The sequence below is a fragment of the Coturnix japonica genome, chromosome 19, assembly GCF_054131305.1.
Source record: "Coturnix japonica strain WE chromosome 19, WE-NBRP24, whole genome shotgun sequence".
Taxonomy (NCBI): domain Eukaryota; kingdom Metazoa; phylum Chordata; class Aves; order Galliformes; family Phasianidae; genus Coturnix; species Coturnix japonica.
Window position 1 is genome coordinate 3,820,353 of NC_140681.1, and position 20,116 is coordinate 3,840,468.

At 47.0% G+C, this 20,116-nt stretch overlaps 1 protein-coding gene across 6 annotated transcripts in view; it reads right to left on the minus strand.

Moving 5' to 3' along the window:
• Positions 1–20,116, minus strand: part of TOX2 (TOX high mobility group box family member 2) — a 101,037-nt gene that overhangs the window by 12,098 nt on the left and 68,823 nt on the right. For all 6 annotated transcript variants that reach the window (XM_085519528.1, XM_085519527.1, XM_015881385.2 and 3 more), the window contains 2 exons: positions 7,405–7,644; positions 5,781–6,008 (listed from right to left, as the gene is read on the minus strand). In XM_085519528.1, coding sequence (XP_085375654.1) covers positions 5,781–6,008; positions 7,405–7,644 — 468 coding nt within the window. The remainder of the gene's footprint in view (positions 1–5,780; positions 6,009–7,404; positions 7,645–20,116) is intronic.

Consider the following 20,116-nt stretch of genomic DNA (forward strand, 5'->3'; position numbering starts at 1 on the left):
TCTCCCACACCCAGCTGTGTCCATATCATGGGTTTTCCCAGGGGTCCCCCAGCTTGGTGTCCATCTCGCTGGGTCATCTGTCTGATCACACAGCATTTCCTGCACCCACAGTCTGCCCTATCGAGGATGCTTAACAGCAAAAATGCAGCCCACTGTGTCACACAGACCTCAGCACAACCTCTCACCAACCCTCTGTGCAAAAGCAGCTTCACTGCAGTATTTATAACCTTTACAATTTTAATTTAAACATTGACAAAACCATGTTACTTTCTAATTAAATCCCATTTTCTCCCAGGGATTTTAATTTCCAAGTAATTTATCAGATTTAAGGATCCTCAAAACATTTTGCATGTTTTCCTCTCTAACCTGCCATGCCCGCTGACTTATTTTTCCTACTCGCTAGCAGGAGGATTCATTAGTCATTAAGCGAGTGGGTGGGTTGGGGGGGGGGGGGAGCAGAAACGGTTAGTGATTATGAAAACACGAAATCAGAGCTGTAAGAAGCATATGTTGGGATCGTAATCCTGACACCTCTGTGTCTCAGCAAAGCAGCTAGTAATTGTACCGTAATGAAATGTTCTTGTTTGATAACCAGTTAATTAGAGAAGACAATTATTCCGAACCCCGCTGACGCCCACGAGCAGCTCCGTGTCGTGCAGGCACAGAGTGGCAGCGGGAGCTGTTATCAGTAACCTCTGTTCCCAGGCATTTAAGAGCAATGCTGCTTTCTGAGCCTGGAGAGGAGCGAGAGGGACATTCTGCCCCAGACCCATCCTCCTCCTCCATGCCTTGGAGGAGGTGCCTTGGTTTTACATTACCAGTGTGCAATGATCCTGGGTGCACAGCCCTCTGCTGCAGTGCCAGCTGGAGTATGGGGCATTTTGCTTCTAAAAAGGAATACAGGTCGAGGCTGGAGCTTGTTGTTCTTCAGGGTCCTTTCCAAGCTGAGCTGCTCTGTGATTCTCTGATAGACCACGAGGAGAGAAAAGCTGACAAGCAGAGTGACCTAACTAAATGAAGGACTCCACTGACTTAGAAGACCAGGAGGAACTCCAAATGTAAGCCTCCAAATGTGACACTGCAAAGAAGGAGGCAGTGACCGATCCTCTGCAGATAGGAAAAGAGGCAATGAGCTTAAATTGTAGCAAGGGAAATGTTGGCTAAGCAAGAGCAGAGCATTCCTAGCAGTAAGGATAATTAAGCACTGGAAGAGATTGCCTGGGGAGATGTGTAATCTCCACCACTGAAGGTTTAAGAACAGATTAGGCACACATCCATCAAGAATGGCTTAAGTAGAGCTGATCCTGACTTCAGGCAGCAGTATGGTCTGGCTGACCTCTTAAGTCTCTCCTTGCCCTCCTTTCTATGATTCCATGACTCTTTCCCCCCAAACGTATACATTTGGATTTTATTCTGCTTGTAATTCTGGAGATTTTTTTCCTTGTAACTATTATATACTTTCCTTGGAGTTATCTCTTGGGATCATCATAATTTATATGGCTTATTTCTATGATGACTATACTTCCTTGCTACACCCCACCACCTGTCTGCTTTGCATACAGCTTTCATGCCTCCACTGGGAGTGCAAGTAAGAAATACACTCACGTCATACTCCCAGTTCCCATCCAGCTCTTCCCCAGGTCATTTCATCCCCCTCAGCATCCCTCCTGCTCATTTCTTGGGAAGGCCTTAACTCATCCACACAGTACACACCTTCCCCAGCTCTCATTTTGCTCATCACACACTTGGAGCTGCTTTCAGAAGCAGTCCTGCCTTTTCACATCTTCCTGATCGCTACCCTGATCTCCACAGATCTTTCCTGACATCATTTGGGATTGGTGCTTTCATTCTTCTCCAGTACACGACTTTTCTTGGCACTCAGAAGATGCTATAACTGGGCTCCTTCCAGCTCCTCACTGCCAGGTGTAGGGAAGCAGCCAGCAGCACTCCTGGCTCTTGCACCGACAGTCCTGGAGCAATGCTGGAAGAGGGCAGTTTGCTGGCCATGCTGCATGCAGACCCCACAGGACCTCCACTCTGTGATGGCTCTGCCATAATACAGCCTTCCAGCTGGCCCTGGACTTGTCTGTTCTCTAGATATACGTAGTGTCCTGTCACCAGGTGATGGATCAGGTTCAATGAGCAGATGGAGCTGATTAGATGGGTGATCTATTATTTTCTGCTGAGCAAGCAATTCTTCTGTTAGGTAATTTATCCCCAGAGTCTGCATGCTGTGTTATTCTCAAGGCTGTGCATCTGTATGGGAAAATCACATCTGCATTTTGCCATGGAGCAGCTTTTCATGGCTGGGCCAGCATGAGCATCGTGAGCTCACATGTGCTGGAACCCTTGTGCCCTTGGTGGGTCCTCAGATTAATCTCATGCCTCAGGCCCTGTTCAACCTCTTCGGACAATGCTTTCATATAGAAATAAAATAGAACAGGGGATTTTGGAGACTCGAGCAGGGCCGGGAGCTGCAGGAGGCTTACAATGCCAGGTACCCCACTGGATGATAATGGCTGCATTAGCATTTCTCTCTTCACTGTAGTCTAAGCTATCTCTACAGGAACAGCTGCTAAACTATTTGCAAAGTTCAAAGAGTATGTATTAATATTTTTTCTTCCCTGAGTCACATTCTTCAGATTCCCATGTAAGCTCCTTAGGAAGGGCCACGCCAGCTGTTGAAGAATGCAGATTACAACGTCCCGCTAATGCAGCACTGCGGATATTTCAGGGCTATCGTTATTTGTGGCTGTGAGGCAGAAGAAGCCACACTGGAAGGGGTTAAAGTGGGGAAGAAAACCGCCACTTGCCGAACAGGTGTCCTTGAGCAGTACCCAAGGACACGGAGATTGCTAATCCTGTATTCCACAGCATGATCAAATCACCAGGCAACAGATATAAATAAAAAAAGGCAGGAAATAAGGAAATTTAGATACAAGTGTGTCAGAGGGAAAATGAAGATTCATTGTGAAGAGGCTGAGAAGAGGAGAAGAAGAAGGAACAAAATGACAAAGGCACAAATGATAAACCAGTGAGAACGACAGAGAGGGAAAAAAAAGCCCCTCTGTGAAACGCATGGCTGTGACAGCAGCAGCCAAATCAAAGATGCTCCTAGATTATATGGTTTCTTGCATAATGTGCATTCTGATTCCCGCTCAGTGTTTGTCTTTCAGCTCGTGCACAGGGAAGAAAAAAAAAAAACCTATATCTGAAATGGTACGTGAGCAACCTTTATTTTGCTTGTTTCATCAGGAGGAGAAAGCAAATTTGCTTTGTGGGAGCAGCAGCACCTGCTCGATGGCAAATAAATAGCTACAGCTTTGATATTACAATGCATATAATCATTAGCAGCCCAAATGCCAAGGGATTAACCCTCTCTGTGCTGCCTGTCCTCCCTGGCACATAGTTGGCATCCCAGTTCCTGCTGTAGTAATGGTGGGAACTGGGTTTATAGCGTAATGTCCTTCCCTGTGCTGTCCCTGACCAGGCAGGAACAAGGCATGCTTCAGGCTGGGGAAACATTGAGCCTGCTGGCAAGTAGAATGAGGTGGGTAAACCTCATCTGAAGCAGAAACTACAGCAAAGAAAGCATCAGGCTATGAGCTGCATGGTGGGGATGAGCTCTGCGCATCAGCCTGCCAGAGAAGCAATGCCCTGACACAAATATCTCCCTGTACTTTGGGGTATGAGGGATCCAAGTCCAGGACGACAGCGCAGCCCCAGATCTCACCCACCAGCCCCAAAACTCACAGCCGGACCATGGGAAGTTTTCATTAACTAAAGCCTTGGTCTGACTTGATTGAGGACATCCAGCCTTAACGTTCTGCACCTCTTCTGCATGAGGTTATCAACTATAAGGTCTCAGATGGATATGAGCCATTGGTGCTGAGCTGTCCTGCTTGGTCACTGTCCCCTCCCCAGAGAACTTGGCTGTCTGCCTTCATTACACGTGCACACCACGCTCGCAGTCCTTGGGAGAAAGGACATGCTGGATATCCTTGTTTTTACGTTTTAAAGACAGTTGGCTAATGTGTTTTTCTACTTTCTTCCTTTTTGCTTTCCTTCTTTCCATTGTGTTGCCTTACGAATCCAAACAAACCTGACAGTGTTGCTGGCAGGAGAAAGCAAACAGGGACTAACGGGGCTCTCATCCAGCCAGACTTTCAACATGCAAACGTGCCCCATCGCACAGAGCAGCGCTGCGTCCCTCCAGCCTGGAGGTAACTGTGCTGGGAGGGGAGCACACAGCTGGAGACAAAGGCAGGAAGTTAATATTTAAGCATCCAGACAAGGAACAAATGACTTAATCAAATCAATTACAGAGGGAGAAATGGAGCCACTTAGAAAGCGCGTGTAAAGAGACAGCGAGGCTGCTGCTATCTCATGGAGAAGAAGAAGGGAGAGTTAGCCGGGAAGATAAACGGACTGGTTAAATCCCTGCTGTTAATTAAGAGCCGAGCATTTGCACTGTGCTGAGTCAGGGTTGCCACAGTACTTCCACTACATAAACCACATTTGCAGACGAACTCAGCGCCCAACCTACAGAGATATTTCTATCCAGATGGAATAAGGGAGAGGCAGAGCAGGATGTCAGGGGGCAGGAAGGCAGCAGCAAGAGGAGATGGAGAACCTGAGGCACGTTTTTTTCCATGCTCCTGGACCACTTGCAACGTGGCCCAAAGCCATTCTCTGCACTGCAGAACCTGGGGAGGCAGCCTCATGCCTCAGGGACAGCCTCACAGCCCAGGGACAGTCTTACAGTTCTGGGGACAGCCCCATGCTCTCAATCACTGCACCCACGGGCTGCAAAGGAAGCCCATGTGACCAGAGGACTTAGGATGGATTTCAGGAAGAAGGTGCATGAGAAGGAAAGGCAGAGTTGTCAAAGCATCAATGCAACTCTTTGCCCACTATGGGGACTCCCACTGGACCAGCAGGATGGATATCAGCCAGGCAGACTGCCTTGTTTGTAAGGTGTGGGATAAAAAACAAGGCAATTTTCTAGTAGCACAACTTCCATTTCCATGATTTTTCCTTGCTGCTGCTCCCACCCTAAATGCATCTGCTCTAAGTCCAGGCCCTGGGCATCCAACTGAAGTTGGAGATGGTCTGAGAGGAGGGCTCTATGTGGGCAGGACCATCAGCCCCATTGCAGTTGGGCTCAGACATGCATCACACACAGTGTCAGACCTTGCTCTGCCCAACAAAAAGCCACACATACTGTGAAGTGTTCCCTGGGGCTTTCTCAGCAGGGATCGAACAATTACAGATCGCTGTAACTGACTCAGCATCAGTAAAGTGGTTGAACCCAGACTCAAATGTCTCCTGCGAGGATGAATGCTGCCAACAGCTCTGAGGCAGGAATGTTTCCTCTGTAGAGCTGCTTCAGATGCGTCCCACTCAAGTTTTTAAGCCCTAAACATTCAGTTTCTGGCCAGTGAAGTAGAGAGCTAACCATTTTTTTTCCACTTTCCAGACACTCTTTGTAAGCAAACACAGAAACTTTTTCCATAAAGGAGAGCTCATGCCAGGGAAATACCACTGAGGTTGTTACAAAGCAAGTCCTTATCAAGAACAACTAATTGTCAGAAAGATTTGCACTTCCCCATGTAACAGCAGAAGCTTTTTTTTCCTACAAAAAGAGCAGAGGTGAAACAGACACCGTATATCCTACAGGGGCACTGACTGTGATCCTGAATATCCTGGGGAGATGCTGACCCTTTGCAATGGAAAAATACATTAATAGCTGAACAAAAAGCACCAAAAAGATAACTCACTTGTTTCTGTTCTTCTCCCAAGCCGTCCCACATAGATGCAACAATTTTTGATACGTCTCCAAAGGTAGCATTGGGGTTTTGCCCTTTGATAGCAGCTTGTGTGTCTCTGAAAAACAGGGCATACGCTGACACGGGCTTCTGAGGCTCATTGGGATCCTTCTTCTTCTTCTTTTTTTGGCTTTTGGGTTTTTTGCCCAGGTCTGTTGATGGTCTTTTCTCTCCGGTGACCTGCAAAAACCAAGAGAGTTGGCAGGGGACACAAGCATCCACCCAGAAGCACATACATTGGCTGCCCAAACATTGTTTCACACTGCAGATGCTCGAGTAGTGCCATCCATACAAACATACAACTAAGTCTTTAAACTCTGCTCAATAAGTGCTTCACAGGCACTATTCCCTTATTGCAGCCTGTCTGGGTCCTGCCAGACAAAGCTGGGTGCTCGAACCAAACGGATCCTAGGGCTGGGAGCCAGTGGTGTGCAAACAGGGGTGCTTCCAGTGGAGGCAGCACAGAAACAAGATCCCAATACTCAGCTTGTGCCTGGGCAGGCTGTTAGACATAGGGGGATGTAGAAGTCATGGAATGCAACCCCTGGGCAGTTCTTGACCCCTCATCAGAGGTTCTAAGGCACCTCCTGTCTTAAACACTATGATGCTACAAAAACTGCACATCCTGTCAGTGCTGGGAGCAAAAGATCTTTGCTCCTGATGGGTTTGCTCATTTGATCATGAGCGCAGAGGACTTGGATTTCAGAAGCTTCATGTACATTGGTATGGTCAGCAAGGGGAGAAAGGGCAGCTCTGCTTGTGTTCTCTGTACGGAAGAGCTCAACTGGTCATTAAGTTCAGTATCAGTTCAGTGACATTTGTCAAAGGGACAGTGACCATTAGTGAATGAGCAGAGAGACCAAAAGAAGCATTTAATTTAAAATTGTCCAATTGGGTTTGAATGGGAGGCACTGAGGTGAAAGGCCACCTTATTAGGAGGAAAGAAATTCATAACAGGGCTTCAGTCCATTAGAAAGTGAGATGGCATCGTAACTAACCACAGTCCTTCCTGATTCACTCAAGTTCCGCACAGGGGGCTGACCTCATAGCTGGTGGCCACGGGAAGGAGCTGGGGACATCAGAGAATGGCTTATGTTGAAGGGGGCCTTATAGATCATCTAGTTCCAACCCTCCTGCCATGGGCAGGGCTGTCAACACTAGGTTTGAAGGGCAGGAAAGTTTCATTTCAATGCAGCACGACAGCCATGACAATGGCTATGGAGTCAGCCCTGCACCAAAGAGCCAATGGCATTGATGGAAAGGCCAAACAGAATATCCTCAGAGGTGCTGGAAGCCCTCATAGATGTCAGACCTCGAAGGGCTGAACCTCATGGACACCATGATATTTAGAACTATGGAGACCTCTAATTCAGCTGGGATCTGACAGCTGGTTATGACCACATCTCCACCCCTGGAACAGCAGCTAACCACCCCAGTACAGCCTGGAGACCTACAATTACAGGGACCCTGGCTCTGAGGACCTGATGCACCTGAACCACCCTCTGCCATCAGACCCATTTCTTTAATGTGCAGTTTTCTTGTCCACAAGATTGACTGTGACTGCGACTGCACGTACCTTATAGTGTGACTCTGTCTCCTCTTCCTGAGTAGAGCTGGAGGGAGATGGTGTAGCAGACTTGCTCCCTGGGGGTGATGGGGAGCCATGGGTGACACCGCTGCGCATCCCCATCTGTGAAATGAGCTGTGACTGGCTGAGGGCACCCATGGGGCCAGCCAGCATGGCGGGGCGGTTCAGCAGTGGCACTTGTCGGTTGGACTCGTAGGATGCAGCATCTGAGTGGACCATCTCCTGGATCTGCGTAAAGAAGAACATTACTTTGTAATTAAAAATGTATTCAGTTATTTGTGATGCTGTCAGATTGCTTTATGATGCATTCATTGGTGGACTCTAAAGGGATGACAAAGTCTCCCTCGTGCCCCTTCCAAGCCAGCCAGGTGCAAGAAATGAGTCAAGTGCACTAAGGGCTCTGTGAAAGTGTCACAACCAACATGTCAGCTGGTGGGTCACCAGCACCACTGGGGTTAAATCTAGGGGCAAAAGTGGGAAACACAGAAGCCATCAGGGAAGACTCAGGCCCCCATTTCCACCATGTTGGGCTGCCCTATCACTGTTACTTGGGAAAAGAGGCTGACCCTAACCTTGCCACCACCTCCTTTCAGGCAGTTGTAGAGAGTGATGAGGTCTCTCCTGAGCCGCCTCTCAATTTTAAATACTGCTGCTGGTCTTGATATCACTCAAAATGAGAGTAGCACAATAACATCCAGAGAAGGGCAAAGGAAATTGCTGGGTCATCACTGCTGTTTTGCAATGCAGAAGTGATGTAGGTATATGCAAAGAGATGAGAGAGGACGCTTTGTGGAAGAGCTGTCCCTGAAATTGCCATGAAGCCCTAAATCCCATTTCTCTGTTCTCATAAGAATGAGGGAACATCCAATGGGACTGAAGTAGCCAACACCAAGCAGCTGCAGGGACACAGGGACACTGCAGTGGCCACCAGCACCAACACTGCCTCCTGAGGCTGCTGGGACCACCAATCTTGGAAGATTTGGAAGAAAAGTGTGGAGCTGCCCCAGTGCTGAGCCCACAGCCCATATTTCCCTGCACCTCTCCATCCTTGCAGAACTGAGCTGCTCCCCTGCATCATCAGGTCCATCCCCAACTGAGCAGTGAGCGGTGGGAGGGGAAAGCAAACCCCATTGGAAACACCTTTTTTTTTCCCTCCTTTTTATATGAATCTGATTAATGTTAACATGAGCTTAAAGACCCAGGCTTTATTTATTAACAACCTTCATTTCTGATAAGCCCGCTGAGGTGCGATCTCTCATTACCAGGCTTGCCAGCTCTATTAGCAGTGCATGCAGAAAGAAACCTGGGGAAGACCTACAGGGGCTCAGCAGGCTTCAGAGGAAATAAATCCCAACGCAAAGCCAGCTTTAGACATACAGGTCAGGAATCAAGAGCTTTGAACAACACGAGACAGCATGCTCCACTCTCACTTTCCCATTCTTCACCAGTAGAGAAGCATGCATTAGGGGAGTAGACTTCCCCAGCTTTGCGTTGTTGTTATACGCATTACAAAGTGTAGGGATTTATCGCGCCTTGCATTTACACAGCAGCAGGAGTTTGGCTGAATCTGGCTTGGCGGCCACGCTGCACTGCTGCTTCCAAGGAAATGTGTGTTTGCAAAGGCAGTGGGGCTGGATTTGCTCCGGCACGCAGCCAAGAAAACTCGCTTCCTGAACTATGTGAAGTGTTATGCACTCTTCAAGTCGCCTTGTTGCAAAGGTCAGGCCTCTTCTTGCAAAATACAACACATAAGAAATCCCGACCAAGAAGGCATTAAGCAAGGTAGGGATGGACAACGGCCTTGGGTAGCATGGGATGTGTCAGGGAGGGGATTTCTCCACATGCCATAGGATTTGCTGTCATGGCAGGACAGGCAGTGATGGGGAGCCTGAAAGGCTGGAGAAGGGCTGGCAGCCCCTGGTCCTCAAACAGTGGGATCCTTCCCAAATGGTGGTGAAGGAAAGGTATGCTCGGCTCAGATGCCATCTCTTTAATGACACCTTTCGTGTTCAAGGAGATGTCCTGCTAACGAAAAGAATAATGGATTGTTCCTGTTTTAAATTTGAATGAGGGAAGAGTTTTGAAGATGGTTGTTTCAGAAGTGATGGGGATGGCCATGAAATATGGCTTAAAATTTCATCAAATCTAAAATAGCCCATTCCCATCTGTAGGCATGGCAGCCTCTTGGGTTAGCACCGTATTAAGACAATCTTTGTGAAACTTTTATTATGTGGCCAATAGACCGCAACAGCTCCATTTATCCATTAAATATGTAATCATACACTTTTCTCTCTACAGTGCATGTTATTTATGCATCAGAGCAGAACAAGTCCAGGAGTGCAATTATGGATATGGGACACATGCTGCAAATGTTGATGAAAATTCACAGGTAAAAGGGAACCTGAGCCACCTGGAAGCTGACACCATCCCAACCACAGCGGTGTTTTTCCTAGGGACCCTGAAGCCTCCTCCCAAGCAGCTGTCTATTGCTGTACATCATTAAGAACTGGCATTAAGAACACTCCATTCACTGCAGCACTGATGATCTCAGGACTGGAGAGGGTCATTTGTCCTCTCCAAATTGAATGTGTTTATAGAGTGAAAACGAAGGTGAGTCACGGGATTATAATGTCATTAAGGTTGGAAAAGACCTCCAGTCCAAACCCAGCCCATCCTACCAAGCCCACATCCCTCAGTGTCACATCGACCATTGCTTGAACACCTCCATGGACAGTGACTGCAGCACCTCTCTGGGCAGCTGTGCCACTGCACTGCCACTCTTTATGAGTAGAAATGTTTCCTCATATCCAAACTGAACCTCCCTGGGCAAAACTTAAGGCCATCACCTTTCATCCTGGGAGCAGAGGCAATGATGGCAAAGCAGAGCAACACACAAAGCCCACTGTAAGCCCAGTGTAAATACCTACAAACATAATTAACACTGTCACCAGGACAAGCTCCCAGGACAGGCTGGATTTCACTGCTTTCTGCAGCCCCAGTGCCATGAGCTTGCTGAGAGATGCTGCCAGACCCTGGGCATGTCTGCAGCCTCCATGGAAGCTCCTCTGCATCTCATGGGGAACAGAAGCGAGATGTGATGCAGCCATAGCTGAAGTAATTAAGCGCATCTCACTTTGCAGATTCCCAAAGGCTGCGCTAACTCAAAGACAACTTTTTCCCCCACAATATTTCTTCTTTCTTTCTTTTTTTTTATTTAATGAATATGCAGATCAGCCTATAAAGGTTCCAGCTAATCTTTCTGAAGGACAGAAATGGACTGACAAACATGCAAACTGTGCTCCTTGCTGTGGGAGAAGGGCAGGGCAGCACAGGCAGCGGAGTCTGTGGGTCGGGGCTGTGGCCTGGGAATCCCTGGGTGTGCTCCTGGGAATGAGCCATTACAATCACATCAACCAGGGAGAGAAATTAGCAGCCGAGCAGCTTCAGAGCCAAGTTTTCCCAGCAGGCTTTTTCCTGTATTGAAGTTTAAATGTAAACGCATCACCATAGCTGAAATGCTTAAAGATGATTTACTTAAAAAAGAGAGAGAGCAGGAGAGAGGGAAGCTGATAAGAAAATATATCCCCAATTACCACCCCTCCTCCTCCCGATTTGTAACTGCTCCTAATAAACTTTCATGGTCTATGTAAAATGCTTTAGTGCGGTGACAAATTTCTGCTGGAATTTGAGATGTCTTGTTCAGAGTAATAGCTATCTCACACAGGTGCCCAGCTGCTATTGTAAAATCAGTAAGCATTTAATTGAAACAAATGACTATAATAATAGTACATTATCCCTGCAGGCTCATAGCCATAACAGTTTTAATTATTGAGTTAAGAGTCAAACTAATTTATCCTTTAAAGTAACAGCCACATCTTTGGTTCCACCGATCATCCTGTTATGAATACGAAAGCAGAGGGAGGAGAGGATTTACAAAGGGAGTGGTTTGCTTCTGCAGGGGGTTGGGGTCACCTCCCACCTGGCTCTGTGCATGTAGGGGGTCCTGCCCATAGCTGGGTGCTGGGGCTGAGCATCCCCTTGGATCAGGTGCCTGCAGCTGCCAGCTTGTGGGGTTGGGACACATAGAAGATTTTGGGAACCACATCAAAACTGCAGTTCTTCTCCATCACTCACACCAAAGCTTGGGTGTTCCCATCCCTCCCATCCCCTTCCTGGAACCACCCGGGTCCTCATTTCCAAATGCTTTTTTATTCCCCCAGGTAGGACGGTGTTGGTTCCCCAGTGCATATTAACTCTTCATGGTTAGCTTACCAGAACCTGCAAAAACCTCTGCACCTCCATCATTACATGCCTACTTGCTGCATCATCTACACGCTCCACTGGCAATTATGTAATGCTTTCAATGGCAAAAATACAACAAACCCTGGGAAGGCAGAATGACAAACTGATCCGTCAAACTTGTATCGCATTGATTTCGCATTGTTCGACTTTCTCAACACACTTCGTGCTTCCAAGTCAAATGTCTTGCAGATGCCTAAGTATATTATGTTAACATCGTTACCTTTAGCACCCAAACCTGTAATCTCATCAAAAAAGATATCAAGTTAGTTTGACAAGATTTGTTTTCCATCAAGCCCGTGTTGATTGGCATTAACTGTATTACCTTCCCTTAATTCTTTATTAATTGAGGCCTGGATCTGCCGCTCCGCTATGTTGTTGAGAATTGATGGCAGATTGACAGGGCTGTAATTACCTGGGCTGTTCTGTTTCCCTTTTTAAATATTTGCACATTAGCTCTTTTCTCATCCTCCAGAGCCTCCCCAGTATTCCAGGAATTAATAAATATCGGCATTAGTGGTACTGAGTGCTCCTCACTCTGTTATTTCAAGCCAGACAAGCTCACTCAGCCTGCTGATTTAAAGAGGATTTGAGCAGATATATTTAAGAAAAGAGAGTTTTACGGTCTACTCTAAATGCTACCTAATTTGAAACCCCGACCTTTCTAATTAATATTGGCAGCTTCAAATATAATGTTCTGCAAAACAGGGCTCTGCTGCGCAGCCACGCAGCCAACACCAGACCACACTCCTGGAGCTCCTCCTGCTTCGGAGGTCTTTATATCCATCCTTCCCTGAGGGCTTCTTTTTCATTTGCTTCTGGTACTGCAAAACCTGCTCCACGTCTCCTCCTGCCTCAACCACCTCCCATTTCTATGGTCCCCACCAGCAGCCACATTTCTGGACCCATTTTGCGTGAGCGTGCCCTGGAAGCTCAGGCTCTACATTCAATATTTCAGACACTTGCCAAGTTATCCTCTTAAATGAGAGGTAACGGCGTGTTGTTTCCCTGAAGAGAAGCTCTCTGGCAGGCACAAATCAGGACCAACGGCTGGGTTTGGAAAGCACCTGCCTGAAATCTGCGCTCAGCACTTTGACAGCCTATGATCTAGTGGTACCACATCCTGCTATTAAAGGGGAAAGAATCCTCCAAACACAATTAACACCTCGTTATGAAGATTACTGTTACTTCTGGGTGAGAACAGCGGTGCAAAACAGGATGGAGACCGCTTGGCAAACGGGAAATATTTCTTGTTAATGTTCTTCTCGCTCCCTGTGCTGGAGGAGCATGGCCAAAAGGAACTGCTCAGTACGGCACAAACCCAATTCTGTTTTTGTGTGATATGACTGTCCATCAGACTCATTTGCCAGTAAGAGCATTACAGAGTATTACATGAGTGTACGTGCAGGGGTGTCTGTTACTGGATCCCCTAAGTGCCATCCAGGTGATGGACCTGCTCCAACTTGCTTCTTCAGGAAAACACCCAAGTTTTGCTCATCCCAAATCCAAAATACTAAATCCTGGGTCCACCAGCCATCCCACAAACACTGCAACTGAGAGCAGGATTCGGGTAACCTGTGCCCCAGCCAGGCTGCCCATGTGCTCCTCACATGCTCTCAGTCACAGAGAAGGCTGTAAATAATGTATTCAATAAACCAATTCTTTTTTTGAAGTACACTATTTCATGGATAAGGAACAAGCTTGATAATTCAGTGAACATGTTTGCAAATAATCTGTTCCATTAATTTCCAGCACGTTTTCTGAATACATTATTTAGTCATTTTCTAACAACCACTTGTACATGAAGGCAATCTCTGCTCACCCAGCCATGACATCACCACGTCCCAAAAGCAGGGGCCAGAACTTCCCCATGATGGGAAAATATTCAATAGCACAAGGTTCTTGGTACCCCACACATCCACACGGGGTATAAAACAAACAAATTACCATATCCCCTTTGTGTGTGTTGCTGCAAAGCAGCAAAGTGGGTGGGTAAGGAATCCATGCAAGTGTATGGGATGAGGGGCTGAGAATCCTGGCAGTGGGGATGGGGTTGAGCCCGTGGGAGGAACTGGAAGGAGCTCTCCAGCATGGAGACACAAGATACTGTGGTGACATCCCATAGCCCATCCTATTGGGGATACCAACAAAGGGATGGCCTCACTCAGGTCCCAGTGGGTGCTGCTTCAGCAAGGTGGTCACGGAGAAGGTCTGAGGCTGCATCTGGTGGAAACAGCACAGGAAGATGAAGACCTTGTGCATGCCAGTCAAGGTTATCCCCATGGGCATCAAGAGAAGTCTCTCCAGTGTGATGCTATCTATCCATCTGAATTTCATGGAATCACAGAGTCCTTTACCTTGGAAAAGGTATTCAAGATAATCACATCCAAGCAACAACCTGACCTGAGAGTTTTCTTTCCGTATTAGTTTTCACTTTTTAATCCCAAGGATGCTGTCAGGAAGAGAGATCCATAATCCACAGTTAAAATCTTCTAAGAGAGTAATTAACTCAATAGCTGACCTTGCCAGGGTCACTTATTACTGCAGAGGGCCCTGGTCACCTCTGGCTATGGAGAAGCTCCCCAGCAGTGTAGCTCAGGCGGACCATCCCTTGCCTCACAAAGCTGTCCCACAGGATTTAGGAAAAGCAGATGGATTCCCTAGAAGCAGAGATCTGGTTTTCTGCAAACAGCCTTAGGGATAAACAGAAGTTATGACATGTTTTACGTCTTGAGTTACAGCCCAGCCTTCTTTCTAAAAGATTCTGAACTGCTGAGATGGAGAGAAGTGCTCTCCATGAGCTCTGCTCCTGCAGACCTTGTGGCATCTATCAAAGCAGTAGGGCTGCCAGACAGCCAGAAGTCACTTCTCAGAAAACACAGTGGATGCAACGTCCATTTACACTCCCTACGTAACAGAGGACAATGTCATAAAAAACACCAAAACAGAACAAAATACCCCACAAATACAAAAAAAAATGGGATCCAAAATGGAGCAAAAAGGAAAAAGGAGTACAGGAGATGGCCCTTCTGACATCATGAAGCCACGCACTGAAATGCACCCTGTTGGGACCCATTGCCCTGCAGCCTTTCCTGGCTCCTGAAGGTATTTTACATATTGCATTCACATCAAGCAATAGACTCAAAAATAATGACAGATCTCCACGTTTCATTGCATGGAGCAATAAAAAAGAAGAGGAAGAGGAAGAAGAAGAAAAAAAAGAAGTAAATTTTAGAACACAAGCAGAAAGTGGGAAGAATACAGACAAAAATCATCCTGGTGGTATTAAACACCGTGAAAAGAAAAGCTGGCAGTATGAGAAAGAGCTGAGTCCCTTGGTGCTGGTCCCACATCTGCACAAACCACATCACTTCAATGCACCTGCAGGGAGCTCCGTGAGTCTGTAAATCCAGCTCTGCTGGAGCAACGTGAGGCAGGTACCGCATCTCCTGCCCATCAGCTCCCCACTAGCAAAACAGAGCTGCTCTGCAGAGGGGAAACTCCAGGAGTGGCAAGGTTTGCAGCAACTTTGCTGCATCACATAAACTGTTAACAGAAGGCGCCGTCTGTTATCTGCTTGTCTTTAATTAGAGGGAATGTGAACACTTTTAAAAGAGGTGCGAAAAGCCCGAATGATGCTTTATGCACAAAACTAATTGCGGGAGGGAGCGAGGAGAGAAACTCTGAGAGAGCATTGTCTCCTGCCACGAGAACCAGATGTGGTAACTCCTGCTCTGCCTCAACAACAAGCAGCCCTTCTCATTTTGTCACTAATAGAACCACAGATGCTATTTCAGCACAAACTGCAGACGTGCAAAAACCAACGTAAATGCAGTATTAAAACCATACAACTACAGAGAGTGTTTATTTAGGCTCCAGCAGCAACCTTAACCTGTGCTTCTGTGCTGCCTGCACTGTGCAGTCCGTGCTGTTGGATTATTGCATTGCATTAAGGGCTAGTGAGAGCTGCTCCGTCCAGCAGTGTGTTGTCCTGCTGGGCTGCTGCCTGATGGATAACAAGCACCTGAGAGATTCCTTCCTTTCCTTCCACCATGGAGAGAGCTGACTGCTGGAGGGAACAAGGCCATGTTTAACAGGGTTTGGCTCTGCCCAGCCTGCAGTGCCACCACCACAGATTCCTACCTCCAGCCTTCATTAAATCATGGTAATGGGAGGGATTTGGGACACTGAAACCACTTCCCTCCTTCCTGAAACACAGAACCCATTGGTTTTAAAACCACAAGCAGTGCTCGACCCCATTACACGCTTAATTTTTTCCACTGGGATTACAGGCTGACACTGGGGAGCTTGATCGATGGAGTCCTGAGGTTTGATCAATAAATGTCACCGATAACGCACTGCATTACAGCAATGCTGCCCATTCATCAGCTTCAGTAACTGCAGCCACCCAAAGGCAGAGGCACTAGAGCAGCAGCTGGAGGTGTGGGGTGGCCTGAAACCAGCCTGGGACCCCCCAGCCCTCTGCAGCAGCTCCTCCTCAGTACTGATCACATTGACCTCGTTTGGTGGACACAATGGGGCAACAGCAAACACTGCCATTAGGTTCTTTAAGAACAAGTGAACAACACAGAAAAGCCAGGAGGTGAGGGGAAGCAAGAGGAAGGCAGAGCACAGACAATACGCACCCTCCCAAGGGCTCACAGTACTTTAGGGCATTGCTGTCTCCTCTATACTCTTGGAACGCTGTGGTCTTGTTCCTGTTCTACAGAATGCAGCCATTCAACCTCAGGGTTCCATTGATGCCCATCCTAGTTTTTGTTTAAAGACTCAGGGCTGCATATAGGAGGTGACCAGCAAAAAACTTATACCACTTTTGCAGACACGTTTCCCAGGAGCACCCAGCATATCCCAAGTAACTATTTGGGCACTGAGGAGGATGGGATGGGACAAGCAGGGCTGCAACACAACACGCTGGGACCAAGCAGGAAATGATGACAAAATGAATTATCTGGGAAGAAAGGGTTACTTTTCAATCGAAAATTAATGCACTGAATTCTGAATTAACATGTGGGATAATTAAAACCATCTTTCCAATGAATTTATTATAGGATATACAAAGCTAATTATAAATTCTCTGTTGCTTAATCCCTTGCAGTTTGCTAATGCGGCGTTGAAATCTCTTTGGCCACACTTGTTTAAATTATTCATTAGACACAGCAACAGTTGTGAACTGTAATTTAAATTGGCATCTCATGAATATTCAATTAATACAATAAACACCAGAATGTTTTACAGCACGCTGCTCAATAGTTTGTGCTCGAGCCCGTGTTTACACATTTTTATTAACTCTTTATAAAGGTGTTTCCTATTTATGGCGCTGATTACAGTGAGAATAAAAAGTCCCACTCATAAATATTTGTCTCATCATCTTAAGAGACAATGCAATTAGGCAAAGCTTCCAAACCATCATTAATATTGGGTTCATATCCATTCCTATCCATGCTCACATCCAGTCAGGCTGGGTGGCACCCATAAGTGCCCAGTGCCACACTCCCCACAGCATCTTCATGATCACAACAAAGCCAGTCTGCTTGCTTAGCAGTACCTCTATAGCAAAATAATGTCATTCTAAAGTTCTTACCAATCAGGGCATTTTAATTGGCCTGGGGGCTTTTAGGCTTGGAGTTGTGGACAGTCACTTCCATAAAGGTATCTGCCTACAGCAAGCTATTCATATTTTGGGCAGATGGAAGGCACTGACAGATACCTGTAGTGCTTTGCATCCACTTGGACCTGCGCTGCTGGGGATAGGACTGGTGCCTGCAGCACCATGGCCTCATTGGCAAATCCTTGTTGAAAGCTGATGCCTCAGGCCGATCAGCCCCTGATAAAAGACTTCAGGCAACAACATAATGTTATATCTGATGCCTTTTTAGAAATACATCATGGGGCCCAGCATTCATTGTGACGTTGGCTTGTTGGTATTTGCACCTGATTTCTGAAGTCTCTCCCTTCTATTCCACTCTGTGCATGGCAGCAGCCAGCATCTCCGCCGTGAACTTTATATTCCTTTATATTTTCTTACATTTCTCAATGGCAAAAAGCTGGTTTGACATCTGGCAATTACAGCACAGTGGCTGGCAGCCCTCTGCTCACCCCGGCCTTTATTCCCAGTGACAGAACACACGCGACTGCCGTGCTCCTGTTGTGATGCTCAGCTCCAGATCCACCCCCTGAGCCGGTGGAGGGCTGCACCGCCCCATGAATTAGTGAACAATCCCCCCCCTGTGAACTGCATGGGGCTTTCAGGAGCAATCAGTGCATTTCTGTTGGTGTTCCTTCAAGCTGTTTCTCATGTACCGCAGCTGGCATCTCGTTTCAACTTCGTGGTAGAACAGAGAAAAATCATGACACTTTGTACTGCTAATGCCTTTCTTTTTTGATCTGTGAATAATTTTCTCTGCCACTGCGGCAGCTCACCCAGAATACCAAATGCATGTAACCGTGCCAGCTCAGCTCTGACGCCAGCCCTGTGCTGCTGTGATGTCAGTGCGTGACTCAGCCTCACTCCCTTTGTGTTCCTGGATCCTATTCTGCCTGTGGGAAGGGCTGTAGTGCCAAGCCCACATGAGCTCTGCAATCTGCATTTAAGCCTCTGGAAGTTGCTCTTGGCTTCATTCAGCTGGGAACTGCTCATCCCTGAAGCCCTCAGATCCTCATGGGATGCTAGTGCAGCACACCCAGTGAGATGGCTCCTGGTGAGCCCTTTGCTCCTGCAGATTCCAGCCTCACAGGGCAGTACAAACATCTTTGAAGATCCAAGTCCCTGGGATTGATGCGAAGTGCAAGACATCCCTTCCTCCTCCATGGCTGCACTTGGACCTGTTCACACCAGTGATGACATCTGCTAATTCCCTGGCAGCTTGCAATGTGCAGGGTCGGGTTCCCTCTGCTCCAAAATAGAAAACATTCACAGCCCTGGCCCCAAAGGAAGGAGCTCGGGGAGTCAAGCCATGAAGAAGCCCCTGGATAGAAGCCCTGAGCCCCAGCTCCTCCTGGTAGTGCCACCAGATGTGCTCCCAGCTCTAGTCTGGGGCTATAAACCAAGCTTATTTCTCAGAAGCTGATCGTAAGCTCATAAACAAGACATGCTCATATCTCACCTGTTTCATGGCACTGCTGGCTGCCCTACTTCACAATCAGTTTGGAGAGGCTAAGAAGTCTACTCTGCTCATGTTAAATACTTGCACTTCTATCCAGAAAGACACTAGAAAAAGGCTTATCTGAGGAAATATTAAACCCAGCCTTCCTTGAGCTAATGCTGTTTCCCATCACTTCAGTTCTCAGCTCTTGACAAGACTGACACGTCTTTGTGAGAGTGAGAATGGAGCTCATGAAGTCTGGTTGCAATACGTATTGATTTTAATGATCCATGCTTTTTAAATTGCAGTAGAATACGTACTACAAACGAGCCATCTTACCACAGCAATAACTGTAGTTATTCATCTAATTTTTCCTCCGTGAACCCTAAATGGAAGCTCCAACTGAAGTCTGGTTGTTATTATTTATGGTGTACATGGCATCTAAGTGTGCCAAGTGATTGAAGGGGTACTAAAATGCTACTGGCTACTCCCTCACACCTCTTTCTTGTCATCCTGTGGCCAACTTCCCATACAAAACAAACACTACAAACACACAATGGAAATACAATGGGACATGATTTAAAACCACTGTGAGGATTTTACTCATGATTCCTCTGCTTCCACATCTGCAAGGACAGCTGATGGAGATGGACACGAGAGCAAAAATCTGGTCGTGATAACCAAATCTGTTGACCACTCATGGGCAAGAGTGGAAATCCACATGAAATTCATGGCTTCTCCCACTTCCCAGTGAATGGCTCCAATAAATCAGCGTGGCTGAGCTGATGTTGGCTGAACTGAATTCACTGTACTGTGTACGGCTTTTCTACTTCACTGAGAAGGCAAAGCAAAAGGGAATGAGGCAAACTGTCACTCAGGAGAATTCTAGCTTCACTCACTCATTACGGACCATGAAATCCAAACTTTCAAAGGGACTTCAGTGTAGTCCTGGATGGATTTTTGTCCCAATGCACAAAAGCAGGATTTCTGTAGGCAGTTGTTTATCTGCGCAAACCTAAAGATGTTAACACAAGCCAGAAAGGTTCACACAAGCCATTCCTTGCGGGATGAGGCTTGGATGTGCAGCTCTGTGTGATCCCAGCAGATCCAGGTTTTTTTCCTCTTAATTCTGCAGGAATTCACAGCAGAGAAGTTTTGTTAGGTCACATCTCCCCTCTGGGACTGTGAGAGGCTAGAGTAAAAATACATCCTAAAAATCCCCCTTGATAGACCTTGTCCAGCTCCACACAAAATACCTTCCTCAGCCAGCCTGACCATACAGGTCTAAACTACAAAGT